We start from the raw sequence: 23,228 nt of genomic DNA, 5'->3' as shown, positions 1-23,228 counted from the left end.
ACCAGGTATCTCAAGAAAGGGGAAAAAGGCCGGAGGCAAGCTTTCCACCCACCACACTTCTTACTGAAAAACAAAACAACACAAACAAAATCATACGCAACATTCCACTGAGAAACAGCTTCATTTTCTGCTACCTTGGTTGAGGTGGGCTCTACCTCTCTCACACCATTTCCCTAATCACCTGCAGTGTTCTTTCCAAAAGGGAAGCCCCAGTTTTCTGTTCGGGATTCATGTGCCACCAGGCTGTGCCTGACACACAGGGTTCTGGTTCCTCAGGGCCCAGAAGAAGCTGAAGCTGATGGGGTAACAAAAACCACTGATGGAAACACAACCACTCATCAAGAGACAAAAGTCAAGACCCAGAGAGAAATCCAAGTTTTCGATTTAGCTGAAGCTGTGGCTCCATTTGGATCGCAGACTATCCACCTGATGGCCTGGAGCACGGCTTAGGAGCATGGCTAAATGCAACTTGCTCTTTACAGCCTGCGGACAGGCCTGCAGCAAAAGTGGCCCACGTCCCACATCATCCTACTATGGAAGAATACTACCTGGAATAAGTCAGGTTCTGAGAAAAGTCACCCCCCCCCCACCTTTACCAAGCTATCCATACTCTACCTTGCAAGCAACAGGATGCTTTCCCAGCGTTTTGCTGAAGTCTACCAGAGATTCAAAGGTCTTCTGGCTGGTCATTGGTGTTTTAATGACCTGGAAACGTAAAGCAGAGAAGAGTTATAATCAGAACATCAGCAAACAATCTCAACAGAACAGTTCAAGGAAGCACTGATCAAATATTGCCACACAGGTGGCAAAAATAATTTCAGTTTCAGATTAGGATTTCAAGCCAGAAACAAAACGTCCACTTTGAGATAGTGGACTACAGCAGAACACACAAAATCAAGGCTTAAAATATAAATGTGGGGACTTCCCTGGTGGTGCAGTGGTTAAGAATCGCCTGCCAATGTAGGGGACATGGGTTCGAGCCCTGGTCTGGGAAGATCCCACATGCCACAGAGCAATTAAGACCGTGCGCCACAACTACTGAGCCTGCACTCTAGAGCCCGTAAGCCACAACGACTGAGCCCGCGTGCTGCAACTGCTGAAGCCCACGGGCCTAGAGCCCGTGCTCCGCAACAAGAGAAGCCACCGCAATGAGAAGCCCGCACACCGCAACGAAGAGTAGCCCCTGCTCGCCACAACTAGAGAAAGCCCGCGCACAGCAATGAAGACCCAACGCAGCCAAAAATAATAAATAAATATATTTTTAAAAAAACCATACGTGTGTGTGTGTGTGTGTGTGTGTGTGTGTGTGTGTGTGTGTGCAGGAGAGTTCTACAGGTTTTGTCACTGAGACAGACCTGGGTTCAAATACCAATCACACCACTTACTGGCTCTGTGACCCTGGGAATGTTTCTTGAAATTGAAATGACATTGAAATCACTCTACCTACCTCAAGGAGTTAAGATGAGAATGGAATTAGATTAGGAAGTAAAGCATTAAGGGCAGCTCCTACGAGGGCTGAAGTGCTCAGTAAATGCTGGCTTTTATTAGCGTTTTACTTGCTACTGTTAATTATTTCAGGGAGGTAACTGGAAGTCTACTAGAGTGTAACAACTGCCCTTAAAGTACTCTGCATGAAGTCACACCTTCTCTTAGCATACAGATGAGAAGGAGCCTCAAGAAAACAGAGGTGCACTCAGGTCACCCAGGTCCTGTGGACTCTGAGATGAGTAATCCCCCATTACTGCGCCCTCTCCCACACAGATGCCCCAAAGCCCAACAGCTCCCTTTGCCTCAGGACAGGCTCATCCCAGAGGAAGGCTTTCATAACCAGCAAACACCAGCCAATGGCTGGGGCCTGCCACCTGCCAGGCGCCTCAGGAAGGCCCCTAGCGGTCCTCCTGACCTTCTCTATGAGGTGCACTGCCAGAGTATGACTGCTACCCTCCTCACAGTGGCTGCTGGGCTCTACCGAAGTCAGCACCAAGGGTTACACCTGGCAGTCAACTCTCAGGCGTTGTCAGCAATTAGATTTCAGCAAATGGAGAGAGACCCAGATGAATTTAAACTTAAAAAAATATATAAATTAAATATACAATTTAAATGCCAGTTAAGGGACTTCAACCAGAGTCAAAGCAAACAGGCTTGGCTTCTACATCAGACCCTTTATATGAGCCTAGGCAAGTCAAATCAACCCTCTGTGCCTCACCTTTCTTATATGAAATTGGGATGATGACATTTGACACATCCTCCCTCTTTTAAGAGGGCTATATGGTGTAATGAGCTAGTGTCTGTGCAGGATGAAAAGCTCTATATAAATGAAGAGAATCATTATCATTCATGTTTCAATGTGATCACAGCTTGGGGTGTGGGACTACGTTATGGCACTAAGGGAAGTAAATGAGTGGAAACAGAAAAAAGCACCATGAAGATGGGGTTGAGGAATGGGATGAAATGGGCCAGAAACTGCTCTGCAGGCATCACAAATCAAACAGCTACAGGAGAATTATTCAAGAGGAGGTATAAAACCACCTCCATCAGAACCGTATAGATTGAGCTAGGACAAGCCCTGCTAATTATGGAGTTTAAAAAAATAATCTGTTGGCTTAAAGGAGTCAATAATATAGTTTTGTTTTGTTTTTTTAATAGGAAGGATGCATATTTACTCATTCGTTCAACAAATAGCAATGTGCTACATATATTCTGTTCCAACACAGGGTCTGAAAAAATATACATATACACACATAAATTGAGCCCAGCCCCAAGGAAAGAAGAGCCACTCAACTTATGGTTCATTGTGGTGCTTACCACCAGCAACACATACATGAATGCTCAAGTTAAAGAATAAAAGTTGCATAAAGAAGAGCATTTTTGGAAAACACTTTCTAGAAAATGTTAACACTTGCCGAGCATTAACTGTTAACAATCAAGGTGCCATATTTCCAAAGACACAGATGGACATTATCAGATAAATGCAGTTGAAGACAGTATTAGAGTTTGAAATAAATCTACAAAATTTGTCTGTATCTTCGAAACACATTATGTGCATGATATGGTAACCAAAAAAGTAATTAGTCCCTAAGTACTGAAATGCTGAAAATTCCATTCCACTTCCTTGCTCTTTTTTGTATAAGGAGAAATGCTGTTTCTTCTAATTCCCTGTGCCCCTCCCTTTCATTCCTTAACTTCTTCAAAAACAGCCTTAGGGGTTGGCAGTAAATTGGAAGAAAATAAGAAGCAATGTTAGTGGAACAGATAATTCCTATTGCAAAATGGGTCAGAGTCGTCCTTGAAAGAGAACTGTAAGAAAACGTAGTCACCCTTAAACTAGATGCTAATGCTTATGTTGCGGGGGGAGGGGACACGGGAGGGGAAGGGGCCTGGACGAGAAGGCAGCAGTGGAGAAAAAGACCCCGCCGCGTGCCCAGGGAGCCCGGGCCAGTCTCCGGAGGCCTGCCTGGATCCACAGCCCCACGCTTCGCGCATGGCAGTAACTCCACAGCCTCAGCACAAATGCTACTTTAATAGCAGCTGCTCCTCAGATCCTGTAATGAGCCCCCCTATTAACGGCAAGTTGCCACATTTCAGGTGCAAATTATCTACAGTGACTCCACCTCCCTGGTACCTAAGACTCCAAGCAAGCAAGCAGGAGCAGCCCAAACAGGATCGCTGGCAGCCCTCCCTGGCCACTTTCCTCCACCTCCCAGGTTTGAGGTCGGGAGGTTCAAGGCTACTGGAAGCTGCTTTTTAATTTTTTTTCAACACCTTTATTGGAGTATAATTGCTTTACAATGGTGTGCTAGTTTCTGCTGTATAACAAAGTGAATCAGCTTTACATATACATATATCCCCATATCCCCTCCCTCTTGCGTCTCCCTCCCCCCCACCCTCCCTATCCCACGCCTCTAGGTGGTCACAAAGCACCGAGCTGATCTCCCTGTGCTACGCGGCTGCCTCCCACTAGCTGCTTTAATAGGTCTGATTATAACACATGGGAGCTGTGCCTCCCCTGGTGACAATATCAAGGCCCCGTTATCTGGAGCTGAATTCACCCCGGGAACAGCGGTCAGGGCATATTACAGCGGCTCCTGTGGGAAACCAAGCTTCTAATAGAATTCCACATCCAGCCTAGACACACTGACCTGGACAAGACAATATGAACATGGGTGGCTCTCCCCTCCGTGGTCTCATCAAGCTAGTGGTCTTCAGTGCTGCCTTCCCGGTCTGATGCCTCTCTCTACACTACCTATCAGCTACGGCACAGACAAGTAAGTGACATTCCACAAACTTAACAGCCCTCCTGGACATCACTGGTCAGAACACAGGGCTGCAAAGAAACAAAGCACAGGGGCCTTCCTAGATATTAGGTGCTGTTTCTTCCTTTGGCTCTGAAAGGAGAGTCTGGCCAGAGAAACCCAAGCACAAGGACAACCCTCCACCCTGCCACTAAAATCTATCCAGTGCAATCCCCAGTGGCAGGGAGGATGCGACTCACAGAAGCAGGGCTGAGGGCTGGCAGAGCAAAAGCACGCACGCACAAGTAGACACCCACTGACCTCCACAAGTTTCATCAGGGGCACTGGGTTGAAGAAATGGAGCCCGGCAAATCGGTCCTGTCTGGTGGTGGCATTGGCTATGCTTGTGATCTGCAAAGAGGAAGTGTTGCTGGCAAAGATTGTGTGTCTGTGGAGAGAAAGACAGTAGAGTATTGAAATGAGTCCCATCTTTGGAAACAGTCAGGACTCCTCTCAGGTGCAACACACAAGGTGACTGCTTACTGCCCAGGTCCTGTCCTTTCCTGACCCTAGAGGAAATCAGGGAAAAGACACAGCTTCACACAAGAGGCTGAAATCAAGTGACCTGTTTCATTTAAATTTTGAAATTTTAAATTCAAAAGTTACCTGTTCCAAAAGCTTACGTATTCTTTACCAAACCTTCCTTAATTTTAGGGAGCAAAAATTCTCCTGGCTACTTGCATTATTTAATTCACACAGTATGTGAGAAACAAAAGGAGGCAACAACGTCAGTCACAAGATGAAACTCCAAGTGAACAAAGACTAAGGAAAAACAGGATGCATCACAGACACTCAAAAGAAGCAAAAAACTGTGAAGAAACACCTGAATCCTTAACAAGAAACATCTGACATAAACATGAACTACAATCTTTTCCCCTCAAGTGAAAAGCTTTACTTTTCCATTGACTGGGAATTCAAATGAAAACAGAAAAAAAACAACATGGTCCAAAAGAAGTTTTATGGTTATACTAGTAGACTTGGGGAAGGAAGGATACACGTATACACATCATAAATGTAGTTCAAGGCATTCTTATTATTATAAAATCTCCTTAAAAAAGCAGTACCATATTCTTTTGAGTATATAAAATATTAAATTATTAATTTAAAAAATCCATACTGACTTAAACCCAATTTAATTTTTTAAGACCTCAGTAAAGTGGGGTGCCAAAGGCAGGACAGGCAAATATTTAAAGAGACAGGCAAGGCTTACGAGCTTTCCTACAGCACCACCTCGTGGATAAACGTACACTAAATGGCCTAATGCTAACTACAACCACAAGGGCCTAGTCACAGCGCAGGAAGGGGAGTGGTTCCTTACGACCAGATTGGGGGTTCCTGCTTGCTCAAAAGGCAATACTACAATCTGCCTGAAATCAGGGGCAAGTGGGAAGGAGAAGGGAAGGGAGAAGAAACTAGTAATTTGGGAAGAGGAGAGAAGAGGTGAAAGCAGCTGGTGTGCTAGGTGGTGGCTACCAGAGGCTGAAAGAGGACCCTTCGTGTGCTCAGCCCAGGAAAGCACTTCACTTTTTTTTTTTTTAATTTTTGTTGGGGTATAGTTGATTTACAATGTTGTGTTAGTTTCAGGTGCACAGCAAAGTAAATCAGTCATACATATATGTATACCCACTCTTTTTTAGATTCTTTTCCCATATAGGCCATTACAGAGTATTGAGTAGAGTTCCCAGTGCTACACAGTAGGTCCTTATTAGTTTTCTATTTTATATATAGCAGTGTGTATGTGTCAGTCCCAATCTTCCAATTTATCCCTCCCTGCCCCTTACTCCCCCACCCCATAACCATAAGTGTATTTTCGACATCTGTAACTCTATTTCTGTTTTGTAGATAAGTTCATTTGTAGCCTTTTTTTAGATTCTACATATAAGTGATATCATATTTGTCTTTCTCTGTCTGACTTCACTCAGTATGACAATCTCTAGGTCCATCCATGTTGTTGCAAATGGCATTATTTCATCCTTTTTTATGGCTGACTAATATTCCATTGTATATATGAACCACATCTTCTTTATCCATTCCCTCTGTTGATGGGCATTCAGGTTGCTTCCATGTGTTGGCTATTGTGAATAGTGCTGCAATGAACATTGGGGTGCATATATCTTTTTGAATTAAGGTTTTCTCTGGATATATGGCCAGGAGTGGGATTGCTGGATCATATGGTAGCTCTATTTTTAGTTTTTTAAGGAACCTCCATACTGTTCTCCATAGTGGCTGTACCAGTGTACATTCCCACCAGCAATGTAGGAGGGTTCCCTTTTCCCCACACCCTCTTGAGCATTTATTGTTTGTGGATTTTTTTGACGATGGTCATTCTGACCCGTGTGCGGTGATACCTCATTGTAGTTTTGATGTGCAATTCTCCAATAATTAGTGATGTTGAGCATCTTTTCATGCGCTTTTTAACCATCTGTATGTCTTCTCTGGAGAAATGTCTACTTAGATCTTCCACCCATTTTTTGACTGGGTTGGTATTTTTTTGATATTGAGCTGAATGAGCTGCTTGTATATTTTGGAGATTAATCCCTTGTCAGTTGCTTCATTTGCAAATATTTTTTCCCATTCTGAGGGTTGTCTTTTCATTTTGTTTACAGTTTCCTTTGCTGTGTAAAAGCTTTTAAGTTTCATCAGGTCCCATTTGTTTATTTTCGTTTTAATTTTCATTACTCTAGTAGGTGGACTGAAAAAGATCTTGCTGTGATTTATAGATCAATGGAACAGGATAGAAAGTCCAGAGATAAACTCATGTATCTGTGGTCACGTAATCTATGACAAAGGATGCAAGAATATACAGCGGAGAAAAGACAGTCTCTTTAATAAGTGGTGCTGGGAAAACCGGACAGCTACATGTAAAAGAATGAAATTAGACCACACCCCAGCAATCCCACTACTGGGCATATATATACCCAGAGAAAACCATAATTCAAAAAGACACATGCACCCCAATGTTCACTGCAGCACTATTTACAATAGCCAAGTCATGGAAGCAACCTAAATGCCCATCGACAGACAAATGGATAAAGAAGATGTGGTACATACAATGGAATATTACTCAGCCGTAAAAAGGAATGAAACTGGGTCATCTGTAGAGACGCGGACGGACCTAGAGACTGTCACACAGAGTGAAGTAAGTCAGAAAGAGAAAAACAAATATCGTGTATTAACACATATATGTGGAATCTAGAAAAATGGTACAGATGAACCGGTTTGCAAGACAGATATAGAGACACAGATGTACAGAACAAATGTATGGACACCAAGGGGGGAAAGTGGTGGGGGTGGTGGGGTGGGGGTGGTGGTGTGATGAATTGGGAGATTGGGATTGACATGTATACACTGATGTGTATAAAATGGATGACTAATAAGAACCTGCTGTATAAAAATAAATAAAATTAAATAAAAGAAAATTATAAAGAAAATCAATATAAAGCAAGATGCTATTAAAAAAATAGATAAGAAGCTGCTGTATAAAAAAAAACCACAAAAAAAATAAAGCAGATTCTCAATCTAGTCCATTAAAAAAAAAATAAAAGCACACAAAAATGACTGCAAATAAAAACCAAAACAATGAAATTAGAATACACCCTAACACCATACACAAAAATAAACTCAAAATGGATTAAAGACCTAAATGTAAGACTGGACACTATAAAACTCTTAGAGGAAAGCAAAGGCAGAACACTCTCTGACATAAACAGCATTTCACTTTTACAGCACAAGAACACTGACCTTTCTCAAACAACTTCTAAGTTGGCCAACTTAAAGGCCAGCTGGAGGGGCTTGTCGTTTTAAAAAAAAAAAAAGACTTTTTTTAAGGTTTAAAATTCTAGTTTTCAAAGTTTCTTGCTTTTTGGTCTGGGGAAAATAATATAAATTATCCTGTCACATAATATAAACCATCCCCCATCACAGAAGGCAAGGAGACCCTCTGCAGTAACAAGGAGTGGCTGACATGCCCTGAAGCACACCAGCAGGGTCTCCACAACCCAAGGCTGTGCTAGCAGGGGTTCCACACCACCCTTAAGAAAAGAAAGGGCTATCTCAAAGGTGAGGGTTACACACTCATCTTTGATGGGTGTGGTATCTTTTTATAGGACATTTGAAGGGCAACTCATCTGCAAAAAGGGGAAACAAAGGCACACTGACTGGAGAGCACGTTTCGTCAAACAATGAAGTTACAGTCGGCCCTCAGGATCCACAGGTTCCGCCAACCCGGATCAAAAATATTCCAAAAAAAAAATTCCAAAAAGCAAAACTTGGACTTGCTTGTGATTTACATAGCATTTACATTGATGTGGACCATTTTTTAAAAAGTCTTTACTGAATTTATTATAATACTGCTTCTGCTGTTCATGTGTTTTGGTTTTTTTTGGTCCGCGAGGCATGTGGGATCTTAGCTCCCCGACCAGGGATCGAACCTGCACCCCCTGCACTGGAAGGCAAAGTCTTAACCACTGGACTGCCAGGGAAGTCTACATAGCATTTACATTGTATCAGATATTATAAGTAATCTAGAGATGATTTAAAGTATTTGGGGGATTGTGTAGATTACACGCAAATACTATACCACTTTATGTAAGGGACTCGAGCATCCTCAGATTTTCGTATTCCCAGGGGGTCCTGGAACCAACCCCGACAGATACAGAAGGAAGACTACATCAGGGCCCGGTGCCGAGTGTCTCCAACCCAGGACATTCCCAGCACACATATTACCAGAAGGAGAAAGATGTCTCCTGCCGACAGACCTCCACCGCCACCTCTCCCAATCGGCCAGGCTGGCTCTGCTACTAACAGTGTCTCACACTACCTTCCTTCAACACAAACATGATGTATGTACATATTATCTTCCACAAAAAAGCACACTCTCACATTTTCCTTGAAACACTTGACTCTCTAGGACCATCTTTTGTTTTTCCCTTTCTGATATTCACGTACCAAAAAACTTTCCTCTTAAATGCACTAACAGAAAGTCAAAAGCACAAGCATGATGGTCACTGGCAACACCCCCAGGTGTGAAGAAGACTAGAGGGGGTGGTGGACTGTGGTGGAGGAGAGCCCATGCTTTGTCAAAAGGGGGGAGCCAGGACTCAGCTGGGGTGGGCCATGGGCCCTAAGGAAGCTTTTCATCTGCATGTCTTATACTGCAGCTAGGGAATTTGTGCTCTCTTCCAGGATGCAACTGTTTTATCAGGGCTTCCAAGTGGATCTTTATCACTAGAATATATTTTCGTCTCCCATTATAAGGATCTAGCTGCAAAACTAAGCAGTAAAGTATCTCAATCAAGCTGTTTTATCAATTAAAAAAAACACAGCAACAACAATTCAGCAAACATTCAATAAAGGCGGTGATCTAAAATGAAGACGAGAGTGTGGAGAAGGATGGCTGGGGCCAGAAGCAAAGTCACATCTACGGCGTGCCTACTACGGGTCCTGTCACGTGTCACATCTGTTTTATGACATAAACTTAGGTGAAAGAGGCTAGTATAGTGCCTGACATACAGTAGCTCTCCGGAAATGTGAGCTGAGTTACACGAGTTTCCCAAACAACCCTGTGCAATAGGTACCACTACCCCTATTTCACGGACAGGGCAACTAGTCTTAGAGTTAGAACTGGGAAGGTCTTGGAAATTATTTACCCCTAACTCCTGAACTCAAATTACAGATGATAAAACTGAGGGCCAGAAGGCGTTCATGACTGTCCAAGGTCAGAGAGGGAAGTGGGGGGGGGGCCTGGCGCCAGGCCCCAGGCCACCTGACTTTCCCCTAACAGTCCTTCCCTTACTCGACGCTGACAAAAGAGGGCAGTCAGACCCGTCACTGTCACGAGGGAATGACCAACGTTCCAATAAAGACCAAACTGCTTGACAATACTCCCTTTTCTGGGGGTGTGTGTTTTACTGACTCGGAGGGCTCCCCGCTGACTTGGGAGTCAACGCCCCTACCAAGACAGCCTTCTGTCTCTGTAGATGGTGCTGCAGCCCCTAAATGCCCGTGTAAAGCACATGAGCATGCTGGTCAGCAGAGTGACACACAGGTGACAGAAACACAGGCCTCTTCTCTTTGTCAGGACAGGGCCTCTCCGGCCACCAGACCATAGAGCTCTAAGGGCTGACAACCCAGCAGCCTGGTATGCAAGTGTTTCTCTTTAGCCGGTGCTCACTGGTGGCTGCCTAAGAATTACTGTTGTCATATAATCTTATTTGACTTTGAGTCCCAACCAAGAAGGGTGAAGCGTGGCCAGGCAAACCACAAGAAGAGCATGAATGAATACATCAGGTGTCAGTATCACCAAGAGCCACACGCAGAACTAGAGCTGCACATGTGCACAGCTTGCTGACACTGCACAGACAGTCCTGAGCCCGGCGGCCCTGTGCCTGACCTGCATGAGGCTGGCTCTCCTCTCCCACCCTTTGCCAGGAAGCTGGGTAAGAACTCAGTGCTCCTTAAAGGCTCCCAAGAGTGTTGTGATTTAACCCACAGAAAGCTCAAAGCAGGAGGGTCCTAGAAAACTGTGTAGACAGAGAAGCATTCCCTTCAATTACATCATTCTGTTGGTTCCACCCAAAAGAGGGGACACACCAAACTGCTCTGAGGTTGCTCAGCAGACATTTAAGGACATGTCCGAGTGCCTCCATCCTCTGGCCTGGGAGGGTCCAAGACAAAGACGCTGCAAGAGATGAAGGCCTGTCCCTGGATGGGCCCTCCATTTCACATGGCAAATTCCACCCTAATTTGGGGACAAGGATCAGATCAGGGCAGCCCAAGCCTCGGGAAGCAAACTGGGGGTGGAGGATGGAGAACAAAGGAAACAGTGTCAGCTCTTCTGGAAACAGCTGTAGGGTAATAAAAAGTCTTAGTGTCAGAAGACTCCTTCCCAGGAGAAAAGCCCAAGCGCCCAGGAGGAAGCCCCCAGACCCTACAAGATCTCCCAGAGATCACGTACTCGGCAGCAAACTTGTCCAGCCTCTTGAAGAGCTCGCTCTTCACCCTCAGATTCTCTACGATGGCCTCCACCACCAGGTCTGTGCTGTGGACCACGGATGCTGCGTCCATGCTGGTCAATATGCTGCTCAGGGTCTTCTCCATGAACTCATCGCCAGCCTAATGCAGTGGAGTAAGAAGAGAACAGTCACTGGGCTCACTAGAAAATGGTGTGTGACTTGCTGCTAAGGCGAGAGGAGAGAGGAGGGCGAGGATACCCCAGACACAACCTGAATGTGTCCTGAAATTCTGAGAAATAAAACTCCCTGCGTTTCTTCTTACGGCAGACAGCATCTCAATATACTTCTGGACACCAGGGCAAGAATCAGCCTGTGCACAATCCCAACTGCTGGTCAGCACACTGTCGTGTGTCAGTCATAATCTTTCAAGCTCTTAGTCAGCTCTGCTCCAGTCACTAAACTGTTTGTTCACAGCACCTGTGTTGGCCTGTTCTATCTGTTCCGAGTGAACAGCCAGCCAGCCATGTACTGTTCCATGACGGGCTTCTTGGAAGCCTGTAATTTGTCTTCCAGAAAAGGGTAAAGGCTGAGCTCAGCCCCATCCATGAGTCTGAGAGGCGGTGCTGACTATATCCCTCTAGTAGGAGGCAGGGAAGAGCCCAGTAAGGGCAGGAGCGAGGAGTAAGAAAGCTGAACTCAGCAGTCGCTCATCAAATAATGATCGCCCATCACGTGCCGGCAACAGGTGGTCCAAAAGCACGCCAGACACAGTCTCTGCTCTAAAAGAGCTCACAGTCCTGTCTTTTCCTCATCTGTGCCTCCAGGTTTCCACAAAGAGACCTCGGTTAGGGCAGAAGCAGACAGTGCCCCTATCAGCTGCCATTTTACTTCAAAATGTAATTTGCCCACGAGGATTCAAAATGGTCACAATCAGCTAAAGGCATCCAAAGTCATCAGGAAATAAACAACTCTCAGAGCCGTTCAACAGAAATATAACGCAAGACGACAGGTGATTTAAAACAACTCTCAGAGCCGTTCAACAGAAATATAACGCAAGACGATAGGTGATTTAAAATGTCTACTGGTTGCATTTTAACAAGCGAAAAGAAACAGGTAAAATAATTTTATTTAACCCCAATATTTCTCATGGACTATTTAGTGATTATGTTATTATACTGGCCTAAAGTTAGGCCTATTATACTGGCCTAAGGTTTCAATTCAAACAAATTGAAAAAGCAAGCAAAGGCGAGAACACCCTTACAAATGTGAAGTGGTCAGAGGACTGGTCTTGAGGACATGGACGACAAGAAATTACCTTGGGGTTTTCTGCAAACTTCTTCTTGGCCACTTTCCGAAGGCTTTCTTCAATTCCCTTTCTAGATTTTGCCAGGATGTCCTCTGTTTGGTCCACCAACACTACTGTGTGGCCAGTTGCTGCAGCAACCTGGAGCAAAAAAAAAAAGCAAGAAAACATAAAAGTTAAAAAAAAAAACAAAAACAGTAGATGGGAATTCCCTGGTGGTCCAGTGGTTAGGACTCGGCGCTTTCACCACTGGGGTGCAGGTTCAATCCCTGGTTGGGGAACTAAGATCCTGCAAGCCGTGTGGCGTGGCTCAAAACAAAAACAAAGGAACAGTAAAGTTTCAAATTCTACATGAACTCTAACACCATTCTACTCAAAATACCGAATAAACATAATAAGCCAACAGTAATTAAACACACACTTCTTACTTCTTCCCAGGCACTGCTCTAAACCCTTAACACGATGACAATTCTCCAAACAACCTTACAAGGTTAAGAAATGTGGCCACGGTCACACAATAGGTAGGCCGCAGAGCTGGGATCTGAATCAAGATTCTGAAGGCCACACTGTAACCACTACCCCGGGCTGCGCTGTCCAACACAGAAGCCACTAGCCACACAGGACTATTTAAATTAACTGAAATTAAGTAAAATTAAAAACTCAGCTCCTCAGTTGCACCAGTCCTATCCCAAGTGTTCAACAGCCCATTCACAGACCACCTACTCCCTCCCCAACCACCTTGCTTCCTTAGAGCTGGCCCAGCTTGTGCAGATTGACCCGTGGCTCATCTCCGCTGCAGTCCTTAAGTCAGCAATGGGTAAGACTTTAACAATGGTGGCAAAAAGACTCATGTCCCCAAGGGCTAATTAGTGACAAGACTCCCAGGAAACTAGGTCTTGTCATCAACCAATTTAAAAGGAAAATTCCCCTCCCGTCCCCTTGCCCATCTTGGTTAAATCCTGAGGATACGTTTAGTGAAGCTGCCCCAAGTTCACATGGAGCCAGCCTAGTTGAGCCACAATCAATGACAAGTCAAGCCCTACCTACTTCATCACAGTTTGCCAACAGCTTTGGCAAAGATTGTGGAAAAGGTAGATACATTTTTTATTTCATATTACAGGTAGGTGTTATACTCAGTTCAAGCCATAAGTAATAGGACACATATGGCCTAAAACAAACATCAATGATGCAAGATAACAGCACAACTGAGATGCCTCTCAGGGTCCGGAGAGACCCCACAGAACCACTGGCTTTGGAACGTCTGTGGACCAGTGGTACGTAAAAGAGGGGCAGGTTAGCAGAAACAAACCTGCCCAGAGATGACAGTAAAGAGTAGTTCTAAACCACCATCATGATGTGATTCTGCAAACCAGGCAACTAAAAACTCAAAGTTGAAAACCAAAGAGGAAAAGAAAGAAACAGAAGAGAAAAACGCAAAGGAAAAAAGGTTCATATCCCAAAGAAAGATTTCCAAGGAACACTTCTAAAAACGATAAGACAGGTTTTAGATGGAAGTTAATTAACAACAGCGTCTCCCTGAGAACGCTGCACTTAGGACTGCGAGTCTGAGCCTGTGGGGCCTGTAGGCCGCATAAGCACCGCCAGCGCCCCAGAGACTGGAACTGAGAAAAGGAAACACTGCCAGGACCGGAAGGTCTGACAACCACAGCAGGGCAATGGGGGTAACGGAATGAGTTATCTTGACAAAAAAAGAGGAAAGAAGCAAACTTGCCCTGTCGGCACAAACACAGGCTGCAGGCAGCAGCAGGTCAAAGTAAAATAACACCCCGAAAGCTAAACACACATCAGTCCAGATCAGGTTTCTCCCTAAGTAACAACAGACCAAGGCCCATCTTGCCAACACCTCAAATCACTGGACACAAATCTGAACCTCCAATTCAATAAATTCAAACTAAAAAAGCAAGAGCAAGTTTAGAAACTGTGCAGGAAAGACCACACTGTGAGACTGTTATCTTTAGAAAGGCTCTTGGCTGGTGTCTGGAAACATACATTTGGAGAGAGTTCCTGCTCGCAGTATCTAAACTGTGCAATATGGTTTACACTCACAACTGCTTTCCTTCTGAGAGTCTGAAATTCTGGTGCTTGCCAGGAAGAGGGTGCCTATGTGACCAGCCCCAATAAAAATCCTGGGCTCTGGGTCTCTAGTGAGCATCCCTAGTAGACAACATTTCACATGTGCTGTCACAGCTTGCTGCTAGAGGAATTAAGTGTGTCCTGTTTGAGTTCACTGGGAGAGGACTTGAGAAGCTGGCACCTGATTTCCTCTAGACTTTGTCCCACACGCCTTTTCCCTTTGCTGGTTCTGTTCTATATCCTTTTCCTGTAATAAGTTATAGCCACCATGGTGATGACTCTATGCTGGTCCTGTAAGTAAATCACCAAACCTGGAGAAGCGGGGGGAATTTGGTGAGGAACCCTGACACAGAAAACTAAGAAAATAAATCTCAAATTCCAGATGCAGTTGGTGATGAAACTGAACTGCTATGAGGCAGGCAGCACTGGGGGGCAACAGCTGAAGGGAGGTGTGATGACCACTGGTCGGGCACCTCGTCTGCAAGGTGGGGCAAGCAGAGGTGCTGGCTTGGGGACCTTCCCTTTTTGTCTTGGTTCCTCTGACAGTCCGTCTGGAATAACACAAGTGGTTTTCACCTTGCTCCTCTTAACCTCTGACCTAGGTCATCCTTTCAATAGGCCAGACAGGATTCCTCAGGTTCCCCCTTTTGCCCAGGTCCCAATCCACTCTCCCGCACTTCACCTCCAGCATCACTCGGGCTTTTCTGCTCCTCAAGGGGTTGGGGAGGAAAATTCAAGTACATTTGGAACAAGACAGTGCCAAAGCTGAAGGGAATAGAGACTAAGAAAGACAGCAAGGGACTTCCCTAGTGGTTCAGTGGTTAGGACTCTGCGCTTCCACTGCAGGGGACACTGGTTTGATCCCTGGTCGGGGAACTAACATCCCAGAAGCTGCAACTGGCGACCAAAAAAAAAAAAAAAAAAAAAAAAGACAGCAAAGGCAGTGTCTTTCTTTAAAACTTTATAATCCCACTGAGAAAACATGAAGGAAAACACTCAACAATACAAAGCTCCATATGTGGGATGTCAAAGAAAATTAAAACCACATGGTGAAGAATTCTGTCAGGCAACAGATCTCAGAAAGCTGGGTAAGAAGAGTACACCTGGAATGCACCATCTTCCCAAGGAACAAGGTATTAACCTTAAAGAGGTGAGGCAGAATAAGTGAAGGAGGTGGTATCATGCCATCTCTCTAGAAAGCCTCTTTCAGAGTTATTATAATCGTGTTTGTGACAGTCACAGGGCATTTTTGGTTATGTGGCAGATAAGCCATAACGCTATCCTTATGATTACTTTTTTTAAATTGCAAGCAGAAGCAAACCTAGAGAGGAAGCAACCCTCAAAAATTCAAGTGAACCAAGAGAGACTTACAAAAACACTAAAATTCAACTGGGAAAAACCCTGGCCAAAAAGCATTTTCTGCCTAAATGCTGACTTTCCACTCCTATCCAAAGTCCTCTGATAAACACCGCCAGCTGCCCACCCACACTCCCCCACCCCAGCCATAAGGAGACACTGGGCAATTCAGTCACTGCCTTGCTCATCCTGGCGTCTAAATGAGCACACTAGAGATGATACAGTATGTAGACAGCAGCCAAAACCAGCTATTAAATCAAGGCTCTCTAGGCAATGTTCCAGAAGAGCAAAGTGCACGTGTCAAATGACCCATGTCAAAGTTACTGAGGGTGTAAAATTTCTGTTTACTTTCTCATCTCAACCAGAAGATACAGGATGTGCAAGGAGGGGCCGAACCTCAGAGAGAAAGAAGACAGATCTTCCCAGTGTCACTGATCACATCCTCACTCTGCAAAACTTCCCTCAGCCCCACAGTGCCTCAGTGGTCTGAAAGAGGCTGCTCTTGTAGAAACTTTGCTCAATTTTTTTCCCTACCTCAACTGACTGCAGAATTTTCTACAATTTTGGGCTCTCCAAAATGCCTAAACTGGTATTTCTGGTGTAGTAAGAAAGCAACAATTGTATACTCTAAATGGTTATCCCTTTAACAATTTCTACTTCAGCTTTTCTTACCTTGGTTAACTCATAAAGCTTCAAGAAAATACGAAGGAAATCTTATGGTAGAGTCATTCCACAAATATAGTTAGAGAAGGACATTCTGGTTTAAACCCAAAGTGGATATGGTTAGCGGGGAGTTCCCTGGCAGTGCAGTGGTTAGGACTTGACACTTTCACTGCCATAGCCTGGGTTCAATCCCTGGTCAGGAAACTAAGATCCCGCAAGCTGTGCGGCACAGCCAAAAAAAAAAAAAAACCCAAAATGGATTTGGTTCGGACTGAGTAGAGAAAATACAAGTGAAAAAGAGAAATTTACATTCTTGAAATATTTTCCATCTCATGGTGAAGCTCTTGGCTGCATAGCAGTAAACTACCGTTACAGCACAGCTTCAAATGATTTCAAAGAAAGCAGTTATTTTCATCCTACCCACTTGCAGAGAGTAACCCAACCTAATGCTAAAGTTCCTTGCAATCATTTCTTGCAGACATACCCAAGAGACACAAGGTTGGCAGTATCTTGAGGGCAACTTCCTGTCCTATTCATCTTTGCAAACCCCAGTGCCTGGTCCATGGTGGGCACTCAATGTATATTTGTTGAATAAGTAAATGATCAAACTACATCTAGCCCACTGCCTGGTATGTATTAGATGCCTGATAACATTTCCACAGGATGAGTCTAATGTTCTTTGATTCTATTCATCTACTCCAAGTGGGGCTGATATTCCTCTCCTACTCTGTGTGTCTAAACGGGCTACCACTGGGTTAGAGTCAGGATGCAGGCAGCCTGTCCCTTGCCCCCCTGCAATCCATGTCCAACCTGAAAGCTGCGTGACTCTCATCCCAGACTGGCTCAGTAAGCTGATGCAACCTTAAGCATGGCCAGCAGTCAGATCTTCATTCATGGCTTCAGCTACACGTGGGTTTGAAGGCAAAAACCAGAGAAAACAGAACAGGAAGTTCTGTGTTTTTCTTGGAAGCCAAGTAACTGTACTGGGGTATACAAACAATCTGGACAGCGGGGAAGCTGTCAAATAGCTTGGATGAAAAAAATGCAGATTCTTAGGAAACGCTTTCCACCAAATGACCAGGGGTCACAGACGAGAACTTTGGCCTCTCAGAGGTGAGCACTTTTGCTCCCCCACGCCAACACCCGCACTCCCCTGGGGTGGAGGGCAAGCACCATTTAGAGTCCCGTGCTGAGCACGGCTCTACGTGCGTTCCCTTTACTACTACTGCCTCCTCGTGGCTCAACACCGTGTCGCGGCTGCTCCAGGCCCTGGGACAAGGTGAGGAACAAAACAAATCCCCTGCTCTCAGAGAGCTTTCACTGCTCATAAATTACCCTGTTCGGTCTGCACAACAGCCTTTGGGGGAGGCACTGTAACAGTAAGCAAAGTCTGGATGCGATGGGGCTTTGATGCTAGGGCCGCCTGTATCCAAGCTCACGTGCTGGCTGTTCCTGACCCCGAAAGGCATGGCTGGGTCTGAGGGGAACAGTCTGAGACAGCTCTGAGCTGGGCAAGGGCCAGACTCTGGAGCCCGTCTGCCAACTGTGAGACAGAAAAATTCCTTAACCCCCAGAGGCTGTCTCCTCACCCATAAAAATGGGCAGCAGAGCTGCTGAGAGGATTAAAAGAGTTAATATACACTAGGGACTGTGCCTAGCATATCACAACAGCTTAATGATTTTACTCTAGGCAGGCCCCTTCCTCCTTCTGCAAGGGTCCAAGGCCTAATGCTGGATCCAGGTACAGACTCCAAAGGTAAATTACTTTATTTTGCTTTTAAAATTACATCTTCTGATCTCACGACTTGTTCCCTTTTTGGTTTTCATTTTCAGGTTTCCTCTTCTGTGTCCTTCCATGTTTACAAACAGGCTAGGATCTCTCTTCATTTAAAAAGAATGTTTAGGGACTTCCCTGGTGGCGCAGTGGTTAGGAATCCTCCTGCCCAATGCAGGGGACACGGGTTCGATCCCTGGTCCGGGAAGATCCCACATGCCACGGAGCAACTAAGCCCATGTACCACAACTACAGAGCCTGCGCTCTAGAGCCCGCGAGCCACAACTACTGAAGCCCGCGTGCCTAAAGCGTGAGCTCCACAAGAGAAACCACTGCAATGAGAAACCTGAGCACCACAACAAAGAGCATCCCCCGCTCAATGCAACTAGAGAAAGCCCGTGTGCAGCAATGAAGACCCAACACAACCAAATTAATTAATTAAAAACATAAGAATGCTTAAAAAGCAGGGGGGACACCCACAAGCTTCCTTAGCCACCTGAAGCTGGCCTTCGCTTCACCACAGAAGTCTTTCAATTACTGGGGGGGCACAGTGGTATGTGGAGCGCGAGTTCTAGAACTGGACTTCCTAGATTGAAACCCTGGCTTAGCCACTTACTGCATAACTTTGGACAAGTTATACAGCCTCTTTATCTATGATTTCCTGATCTGTGATAAGGAAAACAACAGTGCCCATTTCATAAGATTGTTGTGAAAATTAAAGAAGTTAAAGCGTTTAAAGTGTATAGACCAATGCCAAGCACAAAGAAGGTGCACAATGCTTGTTAGATGTCACTCTCGTCACTACACTTTGCACTCTCACTTTCCCCCTGAGCCATGCAATTCCTAAACGCTAGCGATGAGGCTTCCTCCGTCACTACTGTGGTATGAATGTACAGATAACTTATCGATGGTCTTCTAAGTGCTAAAGCCAATGCCTGTTGTTTGGCTCCATATTCTACTTTTCCACAGCCCTACACACTGCCAGCTAAACCATCCTTTTAGAAACTCTCCAATTTCTTATCTCTATTTTTTATCTGTTCCTTTTAGCCGTATTAATTCTCTCCATCTTCTCAGCTTTTGAACAGAGGTATCCTTCGAGGTTCTGCTGTCAGTATTCTTCTTCTCTGTCTTTACAGCCTTTCTTTCTGGAATCTTAATCATTCGCATAATTCCAGCTATGTATGAAACCAGCATATTCTGTCCTAAGCTACAGTCAACACCTTGACCCTAAAAACCAATTCTCCTTGACCTTCATTAATACTACCACTATCCTGAGGGTCACAATTTGCTGGACAACACCTTTTTCTTAACCTCAACCCTTACTTACGGCCAAAGAAATTATATCCACTATTCAAGGCCCATTTCAAAAGCTACCCTCTCCATGAAGCCCTTTTCCAAATGAATGTCTTCTTTCCTCTGTTTTGAAACCTTAGACCTAGACTTTTACTGCTGTTATTATGCTGCTTCACACCAAAGTCAGCTGTGTCATGTGGATCTTTGTCTAACGATCTCTGCTCTTGGATCTGAATCCCTTGATAGCAGACACTGATCTGGTCCCTGTGTGCCCCAGCACTCATCACTTGCACACGGTGGTTGTCCAATAAATAACTGCTCAATACCAGGTGCCTAGAGCACAGTGACCTGAGCCCGTGCTCTCCTCCGGCCACACACTTCTCCCTTACGCTGCTTCATGGCTCCACGACCCTGCCCTTAGGTTCCCTCCACCAGAAAGCACCTCTGCCTCACTGTTGCCTGGGGGACTCCAACTCGTCCTTCATGATCCAAGAGAGGCCCTCTCTCCTTTAATGAAAGCTCTCCCAACCTCTAGCAGAGGTGGTCACTCCTTTGTGCCTCCGATTTACAGATACAGCAGGTCTTTCCTGCAGGACTCCAAATACAGAAAGAAAATAGAGTGCGGAGCTGGTGAGAGCCACCAGCTACCAATGGCCACTCAGTTATGTAACGGTAGCCAGAACCCAGGATGTGAATACAACAGAGAAATCAAAAACAAATGGTCATAAACAATTTCATGTTGTAAAAAATCTCACAAATTTCAGAATAAAGGTCATAAACCAATGAGTATTTAGGAGAAATTCCAGATGTGAAAGATAAATTAGACATGGAAAAGCTGACCAACACCAACTCTTGATGATGACTCAAAATAATACCTAGAGACCTTTTCAAAAGAACTGCTGTATCATCCACTTCTTCAGAGTCTGAAGCAGCTGTTACCACAAATCCCAACATAGGGTAGTTCTGGCACACTCCTAACTGCAATCCAACCAAAATTTCCAGTAAACAAAAATTTCATATACATATATGTGGTGCAATGTATACATATGCCTTTTTATAACATGTACTTTTTTAATGTTCCTTTTCCCTCACCCTAAGAAGATATATCTTATATGTAATGTTATATCTTAAGTGTCTAAAAGCCATATCTTAAGGTATTTAAACCACTAAAACTTTCATCTGTATCAGGTGACATCCCAGATATGATAAGCAGGCGATCTGTGCCTTTATGACAATTAACTGTTCATACTTGTGCTCCTTCCTCTGGACAGTGAGCAATTCAAGAGCAGCATCCACATGTTACCTTCAACTGCCCCAATGCCTGGCACAAAGGGACACAATATTCATGAAAAGAAGGCATGAATAATAGCTCTATTTTTTAAAAGCGTCAATTTGTAAATTATCTTAGGAATAAGTTCTCAAGAAATCATGACTGGTTTTGCTACTAGAAACTCTTTATAACAAATTTTACAAACCAAGTTATTTTAGAATTATGAAAAATCACACTCTTAGTTTGAAAAGGATAGGAAGAAAAAAAGAGTTAATAACTGGAGGCTTTAGTCAATTACCAAGTGAAAAAAATGCCACAAAAATGCCTGGTATTTTGTGAGCAGTCCAACCGTTTTCTGGCACTGGTGGAGATGCCAGGCAAAAGGGGAACTGGAGAGCAACTGCTGTGTAATATGACCACCTCTATAATTTCAAAACTGGATTTATGCTTAATTTCCTCCAGCATGTCAATGTGTCCTGTACCATTTATCAAAGGATCAAAGGGGCTGTGGGCACACACAGCCCCTTTGACGGACAGGATGTGTCCGTCCATCCTGTGAGGGACACGTGCGTGAGCCAGGTCAAGGATGACCACAGACATGTGACATAGGTTCCTCTTCAGGTTTCTCTTCAACGTATGTTTCTTCTCTATCACAGAAGGGAGAAAGTGAGGCACCTTAATTTCTCAACTACTGCAAGGTCAGAGATTGGCAAAAGTATTTACTGTTCAGCTTTATTAGCTACAGATGATCAAGATCCTCTACTTTTAGAGCAGGAAGATCAGTGTGGTGGCTTTCACACTTTTTAGCCATGAAATCCTTCCTCATAAGAATGTATACAACAGAACAATACATAAAGCATGGGTCAGGGAAGAGGGGTTTGGGAACCACCAAGAAGATTCACTGAACTCCTAACCCTAAAGTCTATCAGAGCATAGTGTAAAAACCTCTGATCTATTCACATCTGTTAGGATGGCTATTATTTAAAAAACAAAAACAAAAACAAAACCATAAAATAAGTGTTAGCAAGGATATGGAGAAATTGGAACCCTTGCACACTGCTGACGGGTAAAACAGTACAGCCACTGTAGAGTATGGTATGGCAGTTCCTCAAAAAATTAAAAATAATTACCATATTATCCAGCAATTCCACTTCTGGGTGTATACCCAAAAGAAGTGAAGTAAGACTGTAACACAGTTACAACCGTAACACAGTTGTAGACCATGTTCATAGAAGCATTATTCACAATAACCAAAAGGTGGAAGCAGCCCAAGTGTCCATCAATGGATGAATGGAAAAACAAAAGGTAGTGTGGACATGCAATGGAATATGATGCCATTAAAAATATTCCAGTGCAATATTATTCCTTAAAAAGGAAAGAAATTCTGACACATGCTACAACACAAATGAACCTTTAAGATTTTTAGGTGAAATAAGGCAGTCACAAAAGGACAAATACTGTAGGATTCCTCCTATAGGTAGTATCTAGAACACAGTCAAATTCAGAGACCGAAAGTAAAGCAATGGCTGCCGGGGGCTGGGGGAAGGGGAGATGGGGAGTTATTACTTAACAGGCATGCACTTAAATGCCACTGAACTGTACATTTTTAAATGGTGTCTTACTTTATGTATTTTTTACCACACACACACAAAACCTTTAATCCAACACAACACCTTCATTTTACTGAGAAAGAAACATTAACTAAAGCAAAAAAAGTATTCACCTAAGATCACATACAGGCACTAAAGTGTTCTATCCAAAACATAATTCTGTAAAAGGCACTTCTGTCTACATTACTAACTCCATTAAACTTTTCAGTGGCTCCCAAGACCACAGAATAAAAGTTCTTGCACATGGCATGCAAGGCCCTCCAGGAAAGGGACTCACCTCCTCTCCAGACATGCTGTTCACCGTCGCCTGAGACTCTAAGACCACCACAAGGCTCGTAGTTGCCCACACCTGCTACTACTGCCTCTCACCTCCAGGACTTTGTACTGCCCATGCCTCCTCCCCAACTTCCCCTCATTAACTAAGCCTGAGTATCACTTCCAGATACTAAGCATCCCCACCCCAAGATTCTCTTCGTCCCAGGCATGGCATCTGTGTTCCAGTAATACCCCTGCATACCCTTACCATCCACCCACCATGGTGTGTGATGACCATCCGTTTAAGTGCTGTCTCCCCGACTCCTGGATTCTGACTAAACATCATTCTATCTCTGTCGGCTGAA

General features: G+C 44.4%; 1 protein-coding gene across 2 annotated transcripts in view; it reads right to left on the bottom strand.

The window, feature by feature from the left end:
• The window catches only part of HADH (hydroxyacyl-CoA dehydrogenase), a 47,591-nt gene that overhangs the window by 11,500 nt on the left and 12,863 nt on the right, over positions 1-23,228 (bottom strand). For both annotated transcript variants that reach the window (XM_029235829.1, XM_029235828.1), the window contains exons 2-5: positions 12,561-12,689; positions 11,248-11,405; positions 4,554-4,680; positions 616-705 (exon numbers count right to left, since the gene is read on the bottom strand). In XM_029235829.1, coding sequence (XP_029091662.1) covers positions 616-705; positions 4,554-4,680; positions 11,248-11,405; positions 12,561-12,689 — 504 coding nt within the window. The remainder of the gene's footprint in view (positions 1-615; positions 706-4,553; positions 4,681-11,247; positions 11,406-12,560; positions 12,690-23,228) is intronic.

This window comes from Monodon monoceros, unplaced genomic scaffold (assembly GCF_005190385.1).
Source record: "Monodon monoceros isolate NGI ecotype Baffin Bay Population unplaced genomic scaffold, NGI_Narwhal_1 Super_Scaffold_20, whole genome shotgun sequence".
NCBI lineage: Eukaryota > Metazoa > Chordata > Mammalia > Artiodactyla > Monodontidae > Monodon > Monodon monoceros.
Note: the sequence above shows the minus strand (reverse complement) of the source record. Positions and strands in the feature narration are given on the sequence as shown.